The sequence below is a fragment of the Netta rufina genome, assembly GCF_964035555.1.
Source record: "Netta rufina genome assembly, chromosome: 2".
Lineage (NCBI taxonomy): Eukaryota > Metazoa > Chordata > Aves > Anseriformes > Anatidae > Netta > Netta rufina.
In genome coordinates, this window is record NC_140124.1 from 83,201,534 (window position 1) to 83,220,711 (window position 19,178).

Here is a 19,178-nt window from a genome sequence, read left to right on the forward strand (position 1 = left end):
TATTGGTTTACTTTAAATTAATTACTGTAAGTCCTTGACATATCAAGCAGCGTAAAAGTAGATTAGAAAAAGAAATTATGTATACATGATGACAGGGCTTGCCTAGAATCCTTAAAACCAGTGACAAACTTAAGTTACCAGGATGTTCGCTACACCTTGGTAATGGTCCAAAATACTGTATTTTGTAGCAATTTTGAGTATTGCAAAGTACACTATTATGCCAGTCCATTTTAACAGTTCAAAAGGTAAAATTTGTTAATGAGAAGCAATGGAAAACGTAGCTGGTTCAAACAACCTTTTATCACGTGCAAACCTTGCTTTGTACGTGCTGTTTTAAATCTTGGCAGCCTGCTTTTGTTTTGTAGAAGGTGTTGCCACACGGTTTAAACCTTGAAAATGAAAACTGTGCTCTTGTCAAGTGCGTTATTGGAAAACCAGCTGCAGATTAGACCTTCTCTTCTCTTTAGAGATGGTGAGAAGCTCGGAACGAAAGTCGCTTTTAAAAGTTCTCCCATATTCCCAGCGTTTGCCTTCCTCATTTTTGTAAAGTCTTTCAAATGAGCAGCTTGGAGCTGTCGGCCATGTACCAAGGCTTCAGGACGCCCACGTTGTGCTGTGGGACCCGTACCCCCTAGTTGCATGTCCAACCCAATGGTGGTCAGGCTCCTGGCACCTGCGGGCCCCCTGCCCGCTCAGGACTGAGGGCAAGGCTCACCTTAAATCTGTCTGTAGGGATATAGAGGGCTCGGCAGTGAGGGAAGCCTCCTGAAGCCCCTCTTTGGGAGGTTTGGATCTGTCAGCACTCACCGGGGTGCTGGTGGCCTCCCTGCTGCTAACAGAGCGGCTCCTCCACAGGAGGAGCTTTGCCTCTTGTCCATGAGGCTTTGCCTCTTGTCCATGCCTAGGGAAATATTTGGTCTTCCCCCAGGAACACCAAGCCTTCAAGATGAGGGGCGGGGCTGCAAAAGTTAAATGCAGGAGGCGAGGGACTGAACATTTTTCAGTGGGAGCAGACTGGCAGAAGTACGCCTTTCTGGCATCTATGGACCTCCTACATGCTGCGCTCCCATCACCTGCCTTGTCCTCAGCTCCTGCCCCAAATCGCCTGCTGGGTGTCCCAGCGAGAATAAGCCAAGTTTCATGCCGGGAACTCGGTGCTTTTATTTATGTGTTTTGGTTGTTGTTTTTTGTTTTTCCTGTAGGGCGATTTTAATAAAAAAAAAAGCCGCGTTTCTATTTAAACCTGAAGCAGCGCTGCTGTGGGCACCCACCGCAACTCTGAACCGAGTCGCGGAGCCCACGATTTGCATTTTAAAGGCTTTTCCGCCTCACCAAACACAGAGGGAGGTGCCTGTGTCTGAGCAAAGCACTGCTCAGGCCGATTTCAGCAGCACTGGGGGGGCTCGGAGGGAGCTGGGGTGCGGAGGAGCCAGCACCGTGCGCACCGCGAGGAGACAGACGTGAAGCCAGGCGGAATGAAGCGAGACGGGATGAAATTGAAACGGAACGATTAAAAAAAATATAATAATAATAATAATACAAACAAATAATCGAAGAAGAGTGAAATGAATAAGAAGTAAAGTAAAGTAAAGAAGTATTATTTATTTTAAAAATAAATAAATAATGAAAGGATGAAGTGAGGTGAGGCGAAGCTGTGAGCAGGTGAGGCTGTGACAGGAGCCCTGTGCCCGCCCTGTGCTCGGCGGCGGACCCCGGGCACCGTCGGGGCGCCTCCCGCTCGCCCCGCACCGGGCGCCCCCCGTGGCGCCCCCCCCCGGTCCCTCTCCTCCGGGCGCCCCGCTCTGACTCCTGTCTCTGCCTTTTCCTTCCCGCAGCAGTGCCCGGGGGGCCGCGGCGCCCAGCCGGGCGGCCCGGAGCCGCCGCCGCCGCTGCCGCTGCCGCTGCCGCCGCCGGCCGCCGCCGCCGCCCCTGCGGCTCGGGAGCCCTTCGCGCCCAGCCTCGGCAGCGCCTTCCACCTGCCCGAGCCCCAGCACGCCGCCGCCGCCGCCGCCCGGCTCCACGCCAGCAGCGCCACGCTGCCGCCGGCGCAGCGGGTGAGCTCCCCGCGGGCCCCGCGGGCCGGCGGCTCCCCCGGCTGGCCGCCGCGGGCCGGCCCCGCTGCCGCCGCCGCTGCCGCTGCTGCTGCCGCTGCCGCCGCCGCCGCCGCCGAGGGCGCCGCCTCCGGCTCGGCGCAGCGCCTCTCCTCCTCCTCCTCCTCCTCCTCCTCCCCGCGGCAGGCCCCCCGCCGCCCGGCCGAGCCCTCCGGCGCCACCGGCTCGCCCCTCGACGCCGCCACCGCCGCCGCCGCCTCCTCCTCCGCGGCCGCACCGCCGGCGGCCGCCGTCCGAGCGAGCTCCCCGCCCGCCGCCCGCTCTAACGTTTCCTCCTCCTCTCCTATCCACCAGTTAAGCTCCGCCATCGGCACTTACGCCACTCTGTCGCCCACCAAGCGGCTGGTTCACGCCGCCGACCCGTACGCCAAGCACTCCCAGGAGCTCTTCGCCACCGCCACCCTGCAGAGACCCGGCTCCCTCGCAGGTAAGCGGGGGGCTGGGGGCGAGCGGGGGGCACGGCCCCTTTCCCCTTTTTCCCCCTCTTTCCCTCTTTTTTCCCCCTTTTCCCCTTTCCTTCCCCTCCCCGGCAGCGCTCCGGGCTCCCCTGGCTGCCACCACCCTCACCCCCCCCCCGGGCACGGGTGGCATTTTGGGGACCCCCAAAATGAAGCTGCCCTCCCCCCGGCATTGCTGCCACCACACCGCGGAGTTTGAGCAGCTCCTGCAAGTGAGGGACCCTCTGCTCAACTGAGCATCCTCCGGCGGTGGTGGTGCTGTGTTTTCTTTTTATTATTATTCTTTCTTTCCTCTTTTTTTTTTTTTTTTTTTTTTTTTTTGGGTTCGCAAAATTTCCAGTTTCATTGCTATAGTAACAGCTGCTATGCTCGCATGTTCCCTTCCCCGACATAAATAGACCGGGAGATAAATAGGATGCGCTGAGGGGGTCGGCTGCGTTTCGCAGGCAGGTACACACACAACTTTCTTGCCGGAGTTAAAGCCTCTGCTCGTCCCCTTTCGCCCATCCTTTCCCCTGCTCCAGCACTCACAGAGCTCCCCTCTCAGACGCCTAAAAATACAGGTTCAAGTGACTGATAACCAAGCACACTCTTAATTTATGTCATCCGAAGAGCTACTGATTTTTATTTATTTTTTTTCCTATTTGAAAGGTGTGGAGCATGGGTTGGAAAACTTTCTGTTTTTAAAATCTAACACTGCTCTCAAAGTTCAGGACGTGTAAAAGGACAGCAGCACTGGGCGATGCCGCGACACAGTTTGGTCGCTCCTCTTGTCAAATATTCATTAAGCCCTTCTCAAATGACCACGTGTTGTATTTAGCAGCTATGTTAGTATAATTTCTTCGCCCCGCAGTCACAGAGAAGAGACGCTGTTGACCACAGCTGTTAAGTAGTGCCTTTGTAGAATAAAGCGAAAATGCAGGATTCCCAAAGACTTTATATTTTGGGGAGTTTTGCAACAGCATGCTATAACACAGTTGTCTGAGTCTCAATAGGCGTGGGGGGAGCTCTCAGTGTCAATGTCATGAAATGTAAACTTTGTACACCTGTGGGTATCTACCACCAGCATTCCCCTGATTCTCCTTATCTTTGTTCTAGGGAAGATGTCTTTGCTCATGGAGGTTTCTGGCAGGCACAGTCCCTGTTTCCTTCTTTTTTTTTTTTTTAGCAGTGGAATTGTGTTGTACTGTTGTTTGTTTTTTTTCTTTTGGAGGCATCTTTTGTAGCATTGCATTGTTAACCCTGCAATGTTATTTGGAGGAAAATGTGTTCATTAGGGCTTAGGGCCCATCGTAACCACCCCAAAGTGCTTCAGTGGCAGAGCAGCTGTTTGTTCAACACTGGACCCAAGTCACAACATGGGCTTGGACCGTTTTAGGCTGTTTGGCCAATAGTTGTCCTACCTGGGGTTTGCTACTTCAGTTAAGAAACTGGCATTGATTCTCTTAGGCTGCTTTCGAATAAAAGCTTTTGATAGACTTCTGCGTCTTGCATGACGTCGGTACTTCCCTCCCTGCCTCTTTTTAGGATCTATCATGAGGAGTTGCTCATGACTGATGCGTAAGGGCTGGGTGAAAGAAAAGCTGATGGATGCATGCTTTTAGGAAAAGGCTGGTGTATTTTGCGGGGATCTTAATATGAGGGGGGAATAATGATTGACTATCTGAACTTGATACTAAGTTTGCAAAACGACACTTTTCTGAGTGTTGTGCCATTTTGAACAGACATAGCGAGCTTCCGAGTTACTGTGTCCCCTAGGGATTTGTGTTTAGCATATGCAAAATCTCAGTGTCTTATTTTATAACAAATGGAAAATCCTACAACTGAAGAGTTGGGTGATAGACATGCAGAAATAGTGTTGCCACTTAAAAATAAATAAATAAATATGTGGAAGCAGCACTGTGTTAGTAAATACTGTTGTTTTTTGATGTTTTTGTTTTTTTTTTCTTCCCACAGTGGTGACAGGCCTTTCAAGTAGTCCTTGCAAGGATCTCTATCACATGACCCATTCTTTTGCAAAAGTTCCCTTATTGTGTACCCGCTGCCATTATTTTCCATTAACATTCTGTAGCATGTTCATTGTGGCCTGCCAACCATTCAAGCAGTTATACATCTGCTAACAGTGTTAAGTGCTTGACTAATCTTCTGGACTTTTACTGGATTCACTGAAGTCAATGGACTACTTAGAGTCTTAAAATTAATGTATGCTTTAGAGTGAGCCTGGATCAGATGTTACAGATACTACTAAGGCAATCTGCGTTCCTGTGTCGTCTTTTTTTTTTTTTTTTTCTTTTTTATCTATAAGCAATTTTGCTTGGAACAGGTTTTGTATGTGAGCTGTGGGTATTGCATATTGTTGCAGGAGTTTTCCAATCATTGCATTAAAAGTCAAACCCCTTGAGAGTGAGAGCAAGCAACTGTATGTTGAAAGGCTAATGTTCAATAAGTGGGATTTTTCCTGCTTGTTCGCTACATCCCAAGATAGTTTTTCTTTGAGGGAGGAGGAGGAGGAGGAGTGGAGAATGGTTGCCACATTGCACTGATTAATGGTTTGCCTACTGTGATTAATACAAGCTTGCATTGGTATGTATGTGTCATTGCAGCGATGATGTTACTCAAAGAAATATATATATTTTTGAATCCACAGGAAGAAAAAATAAATATTTGTAGTCATTACTGGGAATACAAATAATGCATTTGTTTTATTATTATTTTTTTTGCATGATGTTAGAAATTCCTACAGGAGCTGTCTGGTTCATGAATGCCTCTGTGTCTCAAGGTGCTAACAAACACGATGGTGTCACTGCCAGGGCGGGGTGTCTAACAGAAAGACCTTCAGATATAACTAACATTTCTTAATGTTGTAGCTGAAAATGTTCAATACTAACACATATTGCCGAAAACTGAAACTGTGTAAGATCTAATTGAAGAGATGGCATCATGTATAATGATCGCCTATAAACTAGGTTATAAAACAACTTGAAATTATCAAAATGGCAATTTATAGACTGCATCTTGAATTTGAAGTGAGGCATGCAAAAGCATGCAGTGACTCAGTTTTAACCAAGTAACCTTAGAAACATCCTCGGAAAGGGGTTTCAGTCGAGTTACACTCAAGCTGTTGCCACTGCCAAATGTGCACGTGTATGCATAACATGTGTGCGTGTGTACGTAGGGGTTCGTGGGACTGCACAGTCGCTGTGCTTATTCTTGGTCTAGCTGCTTCACTGCTCTGAACTGCAATTGCAGTTTTTGGCAGTAGCTTTCTGATCTGTGCTGCTGCGAAGCTTGCTCTGCTGACAGTTCACTCAGTGATACGGATCACGCAGGGCAGACAGTGACAGAAACACAGGGAAACTTTCAATAGGCACAGCACTGCACAGGTGCTGGCTCCTCTGAAGCATCTCCTGCTCGAAAGAATCAGATGCACGATCCAAAGAGGATCCTTCTGAGGACCAGAGGGAGAGGAGGCAACGAAAGGGTGTTGCTGAGGTAGTTTGTGCCTCAGGTTATGTGGTGGGGGTTGCAGAGCTGCCCCTGCCTTTTCATCCATCTAAAGGAAGATGAAGGGCACATAAGACAGTGGAAAGTGATGTTAAGCGTTGCTTTATTGCAAGTTGCCCTTAAAAACTAAAAGGAAAAAAAAGTCTAAAGACTACATCATACTCTCTCAACTGTACTGAAAAGTGAGGTTTAAGAAATGTGTAGTGATGTGCATCATTTTGCATAGTGTTAGGTAGTCAGAACACTATGTGGCCGCTCTGTGTGTGATTATCACCTGTTACAAACAAGAACTGAAGCATGCCTTAGACACTCCTGATGCCACTTATCAAAACTTCAGTGCTCAGCCTCACGTTGGCAAGCAGAATCTTCTTTCAGGTCTCTGTAAAATCAGAAAGAGAACTATGTCTGTCCTTTCTGAAGGGGGACTGTGTGCATGTGTTGTATTAGTATTACAGTAACACCGGTTTATAAAAATGTGGCATGGGTTAATATAAAAATATGCTTTTTTACTCTTTATAGCACAAAGAGTTCTAAGTTTATCAGGGTCTAAACTGGTTCCTTCTGCTCCTTCATCTGTCTTGTCTCACTCTTCTCCCTATTTGCTGGGAACCTTCCTTTGCCCTTTCTCCTTCTGTATGCTTTTCATTGCATGTGACATGTTGAACCTGCTTCCCGCTGAGATGTATGGCAGGACTGCTATTTAATGGTGAGTGTTGACAAGTTTTAGCGTTTTGGTGTGTAATCATAGGGGCACAGAACAGATCAGCTTATGTGACTGCGTATGGGATAACTGACATTACCACTAGCCTGGATTTAGATTTCCCTTCAATTGTGTGAAAATATCAAATCATCTCGATATCATTGGCTCATCGCCATCTTAACAGAAAAATATCTAGTCAAGTGTTACAAATTCTCCAGTAAATCACACAGTAAATCATGCATTTCTGTTAGAAGGGCTGAGTTACTGCTTGTGAGCATATGTGCAGCCATCCCATTCTTTCCTACCTCTACCTGGGGAACAAAAAACTCTTTTAGCAGAGTTAGTGTTAGAAGCAATGTTAGACCTAACCCGAGTCAAAATCAGCCTCTTCAAGGGCTTTAAACTATGTGCAAGTATTATTTTCTTTTAGAGTGCGTCAAAACCAAATTCCCACCAACGTTTGCAAATGCAGGCAAGACTTCACCACATGCATCATCATTCAGCTTTTGAGCAGAGCATTCATTATAAATAGCAAAGGTGCAAGCAAAGCGTTAACCCCAAGAGCTAAGCCAAAGTGGATCTAAAACCCCACAATTAGAAGTTCCTTGTGCTTTAAAATCACTATCTTAGGTATAGGGCTGAGCTAGTAACAGTCTTCTGTGGACAAGTAAGGAAGGAAAATCTTTGTTTTTTTTTGTCTTTAAGTTAAACAATGAGACAGGCTATCAGTATGATTGATGATAACAAAAAGGACACTCACTTGTTTCCCTCAACTATTTTTCTTTTATTTTTACAGGATCTTGTATTTCTTTTATAGTGAGAACAAAATTGCTTCATTAATTCTAATCAAAATAGTTTTCTATTGATTTTTTTTCCTAGGTTCTGTTTGTTTTTATTAGCTGGAAAATTCCTACATCTGCCTGTCAGAGCCTTTACACACGACAGCACTGTTAATGCCCTTTTGTTCTGGGACAGACAGCGCAGTCCCAGGATTTTTTTTCCCTCCTTTTATTCTTGTTTTGAGACTTTCTTTCAGACAAAAAAGCAAAACAGAAAGGTCTGAGGCATCCAGTAATATTCCAGATACTAATCAGAATCTTATAATTTGATAACCCTGTGATCCTGTTGGTTTTTTTCCTCATTGTAACCTGGAGGTTAGAAGTGCTGATGCTAGACTCTCAACCGATACAAATACACATCTCAGTGTTCACTTTGCTTGTCCTTTTCTTTGCCTCTAGTTCTACTTCCACCTTTTCCTTCAGTAGTAATTACGTTATCAATCGTTTCAATTAAAACATTTAGCGTAGTGCTCAAGTCCCCCTTGAACAAGGTACCTGAAATGGAGAGTCTTCAGCAATAAAGCAGAAGGTGTAAGGTGGATGTCTTGGAAATATGTTGTTATTGCCACAGTTTTTGTTCCTGTGTCTTTCAAATCTAGTTTGCATGTAATTAAGGAGAGGCATAATTGACAGAACCAAGTAAAGAGGCTCCATTTACGTGGGTATGTCTTTGAGCTAAAGAACTTGAGCTTTGACTTCCTGTGTGAGTAAACACTATGGATGTGTGAGTAAACACTATGGATATGTCTAAACTTGCATCCTGGCCATAACCTGTCCCTGTGCTTCCTTTTCTTGATACGGTAAATCATTTGGCTGATCTTCCTGATGGTCTTTCAGAGGGATAAGAAAATAAATAAGTGTTTCAAAATAACAAGCCCTTAGGCAAAGAAAACCAGTGTACGGTGCTGTTGAAAGGAGATCCAACCGATAGGAAATTACAACAGGTTAACTGAACGTGGGAAACTGAGTGTCAGTGGCTGTTGCTGGATTTTTAGGTGAATGCAACATCAAAGATGCTTCAGATCAGCAGTGAGGCCTTCACTGTTGCTTGTAAGCACACAGCCTGGCATGCAGTTTCTGACCTCTGGTCTTGAACTTTTGCAGTTCACCCACAATGCTGGATTCAAGTGCTGTTTGTACGCTTGCAAGCCACCTGCAGGAATTTCTTAAGCATCAGAGCAGAATTTCAACAGCCTGTGCTTGTTTACCTGCTGAAAAGAAGTACGGGAAGGACTCGGCAAAAAGCTAGCAGAGAAGAGTCAGTGTCTGTAGCAGAGAGCCGCTTCATCCAAGGATGTGGAATCCTTTTGTCATTTTTTCTTGGCTACTGAAATCCCACAAAACTATATTAAGCTGAAGAGCAGCGTTTTAGAAACCCACCTTTATGGAACTTTTGTTTAGCAGTATGAAAACTCGTTGCCGGTGTTGATGCTAATTCATAGAGCCTTTTCTTGCTTATGTTCATCTGTATTATTTTTAGGTTTGAGCTTACAGGAAACAATTGGGGTCTCAGGGACTGTGATGGGCCCAGACCTCAGAGTCTTGAGGCCAAGCTGCTGGGGCTGAGTCTTGCCTGAGCCTGTCTGTGACTACTGCTTTGTCCTGTGGGCCTGGATGGTGTCCCTGCATTGTTGGCTGCCTCTGCAGTTGTCAGGTATGCGATTTGGGCCCTCCCAAACGTCTTTGGCCTTAGGTTCATTTGCTGAGAGTAGAAAGGAGTCCTGTTAACGGGGATAGGGAGCATTAGGCAAGGGGAAGGTCTCCTTGAGCTCCAATTTCTGGTACTCAGGCTTTTGGGGTATCAGTGCAAATACTTGCTTGTGTTGTGTGGTGTAAATCAGAGTAAGTGTTGGTCTTGCTTGTGCACTGGCCCAAGGGAGCACAGGCATGAGCTGTAGCCTCCTCATGGTCTGAAATCCCATTGCGAGGCATTGCACCATAGCCTGGAAATGTTCCTTGTCAAAGTTTCAATAAATAGTATCAGAAATTTTTATTTAGGTGTTGAGGGGAAGGGAAGACACACACACACACCTTCATCATTATTGTAGTGGAAAACTTTATCATTTCTGGTTATTGTAGTGCACAAATTGTCTGCAGTAGACAGAGTAGGTGAGATCTGGAAAGTCAGCTCAGATCTAGTCAGTAGGGTAACCACTCCTTTGCTGGGATATCTATCAGCTTTTGGTTATCCTCTGCACACACCAGCTTTAAAGCAGTGCAGGTGCTTGTAATCAAAAATTAAAGTGGTTAATTATGGTAGCAAGATTGCAGGCTGGGGAAATGAGGAAGGTTCCCTTCACTTAAGGGCAAAACCTGAGTGGGAATGTGTCTGTGTTTGCCGGTGCTGAGGTGCAAAGTGTTTGCAGGGCTTGTGGGGAGTATTGTGGCTGCCAGAAGCTGCACTGGGCCAAATTCTCCCTGTGGGAGATAAGAGGCAATTTTGCTGTAATAGTGAGGTCGAACTTGAGGATCACCTGGGTATGGACTTGGAGCAGACAGAATACTTTTTGTTTTTAATAGGAGTGGTATTAGAGAGGGCAGAGGGAGATTGTCTAATGATAATGAATTTGTGGAACTGTGCATTATCGTAAGTGGGTAGAAGCAAAAGTCAGAATTTAATATGCTGAAATCAGGAGGACCAAGTGATGACTAATCTTACAATTATAAGGCAAGGCATATGAAACTGCCAGTTGGGTGACAGGGATTTTAATAATAAGTACATCAAGTAGCAACTTGTAGTATATAAGCGAAGAATAGAGAAGTGCCATATTTTAATATGAGTAGCTAGGAATCTCAGGCAACCCTCATTTATCTGAGAAAATTTTGCAGACCCTTTTTCATATTTTCTCTCTCTCACACATTGTAGGTCTATAACTTGCCTTGTGGCCCCTTTCCCTCCCCCTCCAGCCCAGGTGTGAGCCTGTTCCTTTTATCGGATAGCCAGCTGTGCTGCTCTCAGGCAGTAAAACCTTTTGATCATAGGACTAAAGCTATCCTTGGGCTTAAACAGTATTGCCTGGGAGGAAAGCAAGGGTGGAGGAGCCCTGGCCCTCTGATGCTGGGACAGTTTCCTATGACTGGAGAGCAAAAGGAATCCTTCTTGCAGGGGCCTTCCCTGAGCCCCCCAGTTCAGCAGGGACGCAGATATATTTGAGTTTGCTCACCAGAAGGTGCCAGAAGCTCTTCAAAGGCTTTGTATTGAAGCCCTAGGAGTGTGATTTGCAGTGGAGGGTGAGTTGGATCTTTTCTGATGTTTCTGGGAGGAAGAGGAAGCAGAGAAGGTGGAGGGAGACAGCCCTGCATGTGCTGGGAGCACAGGAGAAAGGGGGGATGAAATAAAAGAACAATTACAGACCCACTAATCGCAGTGCTTTGTTATACATTACAACAAAAGCTGATTCAAAGGATAATACAAGAGAAGAAGGTGAATGGTTAACGGGGTAATTTGCGACATGAGTTCACCAAAGCCAGATTGTGTTAGAATAACCTGCTTCCTGACCCGTTCTTAGATTATATCTGACGTGGTTCTGTTTCCTACCAGAACTGTGAGTACGAATTTTCTGTAGTGCCACTTGGGAAACACTTAGTTAAGCTGGAGACGATGGATATTCTGGCAAGAATGGAGCTGGGCGAGGACCAGGTCAAAGGAGAAGTGCCAGTGTGTCATTTTGAAAATAAAACTAGTGGAAAGGAAACATGCTACTAATAACGTTCTGCAAGAAGAACTCTTTGGGCCACTTTAAAAATATTTTTTTCAATTTTTTATCTTGGCACAAAACCCAGGAATATGCAAAGGAAAACTCTGGATAATGTGGTCTTATAAAGCATTTTCTGAACAAAGGAAGATAAATCCTGCGTAGAAAGATTTTCTCAGATTGGGAGGAAAAAACAGACCTGGAGTTGAGCTGATAGCACAACTAATAGCTGGTTACAAATCAGTGATCTTTGGCTGAAAAGATGAGTGGGAAAGACCTGGGTGACCTGCTTGTCTGCAATATGTCCTAGCCACCTATCTTAGAAACACAACAGAATATTTCATGGCCTTATCATGTAACAAGCAAAATTTGGGAGTGTTAAGCATGGTAAGGACTTTATCTGGGGAACCGTGTACAACTGTGAGCCTCTCTGTTCAAGAAAGACTCTTTCCAGACCTCTTCTCTTCTGAACTAATTTGTCTGAATGCTGAAGAAATTAAGAAGCCTGACTTTGTGCCTTTCCTTTTCTTAAGAACGGCTGTTAGCTTGTATAGCTGCAATTAGTAAGCAGAGGCTGTACATCAAGACTAATTAATCCTGGTAAGAATTAGTAATTTCATGAAGGATTTGCCAGCCTTTTTTCAAAGATCAGTCAAGGCCCTGCTGGCATTTGGGGCAGTAGCAGCTGACCAAAGAGGGTGTGGAGGCACAAAGTAGCACATTAGTGGCATGTTTTTGCACAGCAGGCTTTGCTGGCAGGGCTTTGACTAACCAGCCGTGATGCGTTTGGTTTGTATTCACAATCTTTGTGGTAGCTAATGTTCTTCAGGTTTCCGTTGAAGAGTTGAAAGTGGTAGCCACGTTGAAAATAGAGTGGCTCTCGATTGCACTTTTTGATGATTGCACTTTTTTCTGGTTTCTGACCAAGCTTCAAAGCTTATTCATAAAAACTTGGTATTTCTTTCCGTCTGAAGTTGGAATTCTTGTCTGTGTAGCACCTTGAGCTGCATTTGACAAGAATCTGAAGCTAATGCTGAAAGTAACTGAACAGTCTCATTCAAAGTGGTCTAATTTGTGTCCTGCCTGGCTTAATGTCCCATCCTGAGTATCCAGGAATTACGATTTTAGCCTCAAATCTCTGCTTCTCTGAAGTGTATAATGCAAGTCGCTGCTTTTCCCCCTCTTGCAGTAAGATTCAGTTTGCTTTTGTAAAATTAGGCCAAACTTCATGCAAATGTCTTCATTTGCCAGTTGTACGATCAGAGAAGTATTGGTTTCACAGGTAAAGAAGGCGTCCATTTGATATGCAAACAGTGTTGATTTGCATTTATGAATAATCAGGAACTAACTGCAGGACAGTTCAAAATCCCTCAACTGTCTGTCACCTTTGGACTACAGTGCATCTTGGCATTCAAATGAAACCACTGTTAAAGTCCTCCTTGAAGCTGAATCCCTCCAATGGTTTGTCATGAACTATTGTAACTACTGTGAACAACTTCCTTCTTACCTTGTCTGCCTTCTTTTTGCTGGTGACTTGTCAGCATTTGTCCCTTGCAGCATTTGTCATGGCCGTTTCCTCTTAGCTTGGCCTTGGAGTTACAGGACTCTTGTAGGTTACTCCTTTCTTTTCTGTGCTTTTAGGGAAAATCTGAATCTGTGAAATTAATGACACGCTGCAAAGTCTTTTTTACTGTTTTTTTGTTGGGAGGTGAGGGAAAGGGGGGAGCGTGTCCTTTTGTCTCTTTGTTTTGAGTAAGTTCCTGGGGAAAAACAACAACAAAAATGTAACCATCCATTTCATTTTTCATTTGCTGATTATTTTGGAAGGGTTCACAAATGATATTTTTTTTCTGAGTTCTTGGAAGTTTGATTATTAAATGCTTCCTAATATTGTTTAAATGCTCTAATAATAAGCATAATGGATTAAAAGATAAATTTGAACTGTGCAGCAATTACTCCAGTTTAAACTTTGCTCAAGTCTTTAAGCCCCTCATGGTCTCAGTATCAACACTATTCCTTTTCTTCATCACTACATTCAGCATTTCTTTTATTCAGAGAAAATCTGTTAGAATTGCTGTAGATTATAATGATTTTAATAATAGGAGATTACTTGTAAGTGTTCTAACAGAGGTCTTGATATATATGTAATGGGAACAACCTGAAAACAGCTTGAATAATACTATAACAATCTGTTGAACAAAAAGCTGTAATTGTAAAAGTGGATAATCAGTGGGCTAAACTTCTTACAAGCGTAAGTAAAGAATGTAGTTAGACTGTATTCAAATTGATTATTTGTACATTTAATAAAACCTTCATGTTTTCACTCTTGTATTTTAAATGCCGTGAGTCTCACACAGATGATTGAAAACTTGATGAGTATGCAGTGTATTACAGAATACCCAGAGATTTTCTCTTTCTTGAATGAAGCATTGAAAGAAAGACAGAGATAATAGCCCCTTTTCCCCTGGAATGTCACAGATCTACACCTGGGGTCTTAGTGAATTAGCAAATGCCTGCTGAGGACGAGAAGGCTACTGGGAGGAGAAAGTGTTTAATATTCTATCAAAGGTGACTTTATTTAAAAGAACAAATGCTATCTGATGTTTTTTTCCATTCTCTTGGTGAAATGCAAGTTTGTGTACAAAGTGTTACAGATCAAAATCTCCAGAAGTTGATATTGCTCGCACATCTAATAATATGCAATCTCATTGTAAAAGGAATTACAAAAGATAAGTTGCAAACACTCTTTTTTTTTTTTTTTTTTTTTTTCTGTGAGCAACCCCCAAGTGTGGTGTCTTGGATTGCAGCTGTGTGTAGCAGAGTCTGGAACGTAATGCTTGCCAAGAACTATGTGCAATATTCAACAGAGAACAGTATTTTTTAGAAGATGCATGCATGGTTGGGATTCATTGGAACGGTTTCTTTGCATTTTCACTGTTATCAGGAAGACTACCTGCTGAAACTGGACAAGCGGAAGTGCCAGTATGATTAGATTAGAAATTCAGCAAAGGCCAATGGAGGAGTATTGTGTAGTTGGACAGAGTGGACGCTTCATTACCCCAGGGAGTTTTGTCTTCTGGTGTTACCCTTACCAAAGAGTTACACTGTGACATTTCCTTTTCAGAATCAGTCCTTTGCAAAGTGCATTCCTTAATCAGCACGTTTTATATGCCAGTTGGAGTCTTCCCTGTGTAGTTTGGTCTAAGCTCTGGGTGTCCGTCCCACTCGGTGTGTGGCGGGGAGCCAGCGCAGAAGCAGGCTCCCTGGTTTTCCTTGGTGGAGGCAGCTTTTTAGCACATCACACTGGATGCTGGAAGTGGTCTCTCACCCTACAAAGGTCCGTGAGTTTGGGGGTGTGCAGCCTGCACTGCTGTTGCTGGGATATCTGTGTCTGCCTCCGGAGGCCTGGAGCCTCAGGGAGGAAGGCAGGCCTCGCCTGGGGGTTACAGGCTCACTGTTCCTCCCCTTGGTTTGCAAAAAAATATATATTAACTGTTGTTAAATATCCCACAGAGTGTTTATTTCTGAATATTTATTCTGCATCTTACCAAGTACACTGAATGTATTGCCCCAGCACCAGCCTTATCATAGAGCTCATGGAGTGCTGCAAGCTTTTACAGTTAAAAATATGGAATTTGTAAATTTTCGTTTCTAGTTGGTGCAGAAGTCAAGCAAAACTTCACAGATCTCTTCTGACACAGAGGCTTGGTGTTGGTTTCTGGTTGTCGTGAGGCAGTGGTGAGTTCCCCAAGCAGCACAAGCCAGGCATCGCCCTAACGCTGCATGTTGAAAATGGGGTTCTGGCTATGGAGTGCTGCCTATGCCAGTGCTTCTTTCCCCTTTCCTATGAATTTGGCCGGGCTGAGGGGGAAGGGAAGAGGCAGAGCTTAATAGAAGGGAGGGAAGAAGCACCCAATGTGATCATGCAGTTAATAATTTAAAGGGGAAAAAAAGTATATGATCCTTGTCTTTCACTTTCTGCCTTGATGAAGGCAAACTGTTGCTGTATGGTATTGGTTGGTCTGGGGGACTTTTTGTTTTCTGTTTTCTTCAGTGACAGTTCTCTGTATCAGAAATGAAATGGGAATTATCTCCCTGAACTTGTCTGTCACATTTAATCTGCTGTTTCTTTCTGGCTATCTTTGCCTCTTATCTCTTTGCTCCCAGTCACGCTACTTTTTTTTTTTCTTTCCCACTAACAATTTATTTTTGATAAAATGTTTTAAGCAGGTGAATGCTTTTCAACAGAATGAGGACAGTGGCAGGAAAAAGAAAATGCTTGTGAGGAAACATACGTGTTTTTGTTTTCACCTAGATTTATAGTAGTGTAGAATTTAAAGCAAATTTATAGTTATTGGCTTTTTATATGGCTATTGATAACAATAACTTGGCAGCGAAAGCACATTGCATGACTAAAAAGTAAGCATTAAAAATTAAGAAAATATTTGTTTATCTGTTAAATGCACTTTAAAATGTAATTAGCTTCAACATTTGGTTTAAAAACTAGTTTAAGTGGGATAAAAATTATGCTGAGATTTCTTATAAGACATAGTAAACATATCACATTACTTTATAGCTTATTTTACTACACTTAAAAGTATATTTTTTTTTCTTGCTACCTTTCTTTATTTTTAGCAGTGATGGGAAAAGCACTAACCCTAGGTCACGGACTGGTTTTGCGGTGTCCTTTAAGCAGCCAAAGACAATCTCTCTTGAGGAGACTTTCCTAAGACCCTTAATCTGGATAATGGACAAATTGTGTCTGGGAAATTCCAGGGTGTGAACCATGCTGCTGAATGCGACAATATCCCGGCAGTGAAACTGCTAATAGGTTTGGTGGTGCAAAGATAGTTTACAAGAAGCACCTCAGACCATTCATCATATTACAGTTTAATCTTTTAAATAGAAAGCATGAGGAAAAGCAGTCTAAGAGACCAAAAAGTGAAGCAAGTATGTCTTTCAATTTTCATGGCTTTTGTGTTTTAGCACATGAGAGATCATCACACAAAAAAATAGTATGAGCTGTGGATGCAAGAGTAACACATCCATGTTATTTGTGGACACCCAGTGTTTGACGTGAATTGAAAGGCATCATATGTAATCGATCAATTCAGTGATGGTATTATTTCCTTCTTTATTTATATGAATATGCCTGAGTCATGAACAGAGTCATGTAAGGAGAATGGAAGAAGAGCGTAAGGACAAATATTAGTTTACTTCTGAACTTCTGCTCGTTAATCTTTATTTCAACATCTGGGTAAAAAACAACCAAACAAAAACTTGAGACCCAAATCAACATATAGAGAATGTGTGCATAATACCTAACCAGATGAGAGAAAGCTAAACTCAAATTAAAAGGAGCTCACTCCAGAGTCTATTTTGGTTCTGGTTAGCGCAGATTATTGGTATGCCGGGGGCACAAACCGATGCACCCAAGGTATGCATTAGCTGGTTCTGCCATATGGCCTGTCCTGTCTTACTGGTTAATGTAACCATCTGTCACATCCTGATGATTTGTATTCACTTTCAGCACTTGGGTTAGATTAGTTTTCTTCTGTACCTTGCTTTTCGTCACTCAGTACTGGCATAGACCTGGTTTCTGAGTGTATTTCTTGATGTAGATACAGTAACGTTTGTTGTAAGCTGTACTATCCTTTTCCGATGGTATAAGGAGAAGATGCATGTTATCAGACAAGTGCTCTGGAGAGGTTTTTACATATGTTTCTGGAGGAAAAAGGTCAGTGTTTATAGCAAAATTCCAGTTACAAATGTTTGATTTCTTTCCTCTCCTATCCCCTCGGTTCTCTCTAATTTTGCACCTGGCTTCACATCAGCTTCTTTACGCGTAACCTAGACCAGTTTAGTGTCTATAAAATAGGTCTTCTTACTTATGAGTTCAGAGCAGAAATCTCTGTTTATATCCTCTTTCTCACATGTTGCTTTTTCTGAATGAAGCCATACCTCACTTCACTTCTTTCTGTCTTCTGCAAAGCATGTGGCATGCCAAAGCCACAAAAAATGCTGCACTTCTTCTCCTGTAGTTTCTGTGCCTGCAGTCTCATTTCTATCTCAAGGATGAGCTCGTTGCAATGTTACCGTTGTATGGGTGATTTTATTGTGTATTTTTTCACTTGTAATCTAAGAAAAACTCATTGCAAATTAAATGAGCGATGTTGTCATTACATTTGAAATGAAAAATCTATACAGGCAATTGTGGATGGTCAATCCTCTTTGTTAAGAAATCAAATCTCCTGAGTGCTTTGCCTTGTAGTGTGTTCAAAATCCGAGTTTGGTACTCAGAGCCTGAAGTAGCCAGAGAGAAAATGTGTTGAAATGAGTGGGGTTGTAACCATGTTAGATTAAGTGATGTAAACACGTTGCTGATAAGTGTTCTTTCTTGTAATATAATGGATATTGAGCTTCACCCTCAGCTCGTATCTCATTAGTGATGTTCCTGGATTACATGTATAAGGAAAGTGCTTAACACTACCATTGAAGACTGTTTTGGCAGATTTGAAAATGAGGGGCTGAATATTTTATCTTGTCAAATCTGGATGGTTTTCTTCAGGTTGAGCTGGTTGCTTGCATATTTCATAATTCTAAAGAGCTCTGAAAGCCTGGTGAGGAGGGCAGTGCTGTGTGCTTCGCTCTTGGAGATGTTCAGAGTATCACGAATGCATAGGGCTCCAGCAAGGCAGGGTGACTCGTTGTGCAGGCTGTCACAAGTGGCACAAATAAAAACTGTTCAGGATTTATTAATGCATATATACATGTCTGTGTATCCATTAATTTGAATAGTTTTAATGGCCCTAGCTTATTAAAATGAAAAATGCTGCTAGTGTGGTGGTTTACTGTATTGACCTAAACTGTCAGATTAACAGTGTCATTTAAATGTGTCAATTGTATTTATTTCCATGACGGCTTGCACAGACTCTGAATAAGCAATTAGGGATTATTTTGTGTATCTCTCTCACGTTACACTTACCTGATTATAATATTTTCTTTTAGTGGAAAGTGAGATTTTTGTCAAAAAAAGAAAAAAAATCCTGGAAAACAACCATATCCCCATATTACTGAACAATATGGCAATCTTCATCTAGTAGGGGTATTTTTATTTATTTATTTATTTTTTTAAAGGATAAAGGGTGGAAATTCTCTTTGGTCCAGTAGATAGGATTGCACTTCTCCTAGCTTCTTTCTATTGCCACCCTTGGAAGAGAGCAAAACTTCTGGGAATGTGATATCTTCATTCAGTAAAACTTGTGGAAAACACTAGAGGCATCCCACTTAGTGTCAGTCTTATTTTGAAGACTTCAGAAAGCAGAGAAGACTCTTTTCCATTCTCATGGTTAATCAATTTCTGTTTAAAAAAAAAAATATATATATATACGTATATACCCTGTTTTGTTTTTTTAAGACTTGTCTGCTTTGTTTCTGTTTTATCTTGCAGCTTTTCTTAGAGCCATTGAGTCTTCTCCATACTTTCCGTTGTGATGGATCTCCCGCATTGCAATTAAATATTTCCTCAGTCTTTTTTTTTTTTTTTTTTTTTCAGACGAAAGATTGGACTATTTAAGGAATTAATTGTGTTTTATGCAGCCCTCAAGTAATAGTTTTCTTCTTCTCAGTGCTTCTATTTTGTTTTTTAATCTTGAAGGGAGGTAACTAAAACACTTCAGAACCATGATCATAAGAATTGTGTCTACTCTCGTGCTAAATGCCTCATCTGTAATTAACAGCTTGCAGAACTGTAGATGTAATAATGAGTTGTCTTTGGACTTGTACATAGGCCTGTTTTGAACTGGCTCAATGCCTTGTACCCTCCCGAGGGCAAAATGGTGTTGCTGTTTGGGGTGGGCTGGCCAGGGAGG

At 43.1% G+C, this 19,178-nt stretch overlaps 1 protein-coding gene across 1 annotated transcript in view; it reads left to right on the forward strand.

Moving 5' to 3' along the window:
* Positions 1-19,178, forward strand: part of CTNND2 (catenin delta 2) — a gene marked incomplete at both ends in the record, with an annotated part of 525,744 nt that overhangs the window by 250,818 nt on the left and 255,748 nt on the right. The window contains 2 exons of the mRNA XM_084281644.1: positions 1,836-2,108; positions 2,238-2,538. Of these exons, the coding sequence (XP_084137770.1) occupies positions 1,836-2,108; positions 2,238-2,538 (574 nt within the window). The remainder of the gene's footprint in view (positions 1-1,835; positions 2,109-2,237; positions 2,539-19,178) is intronic.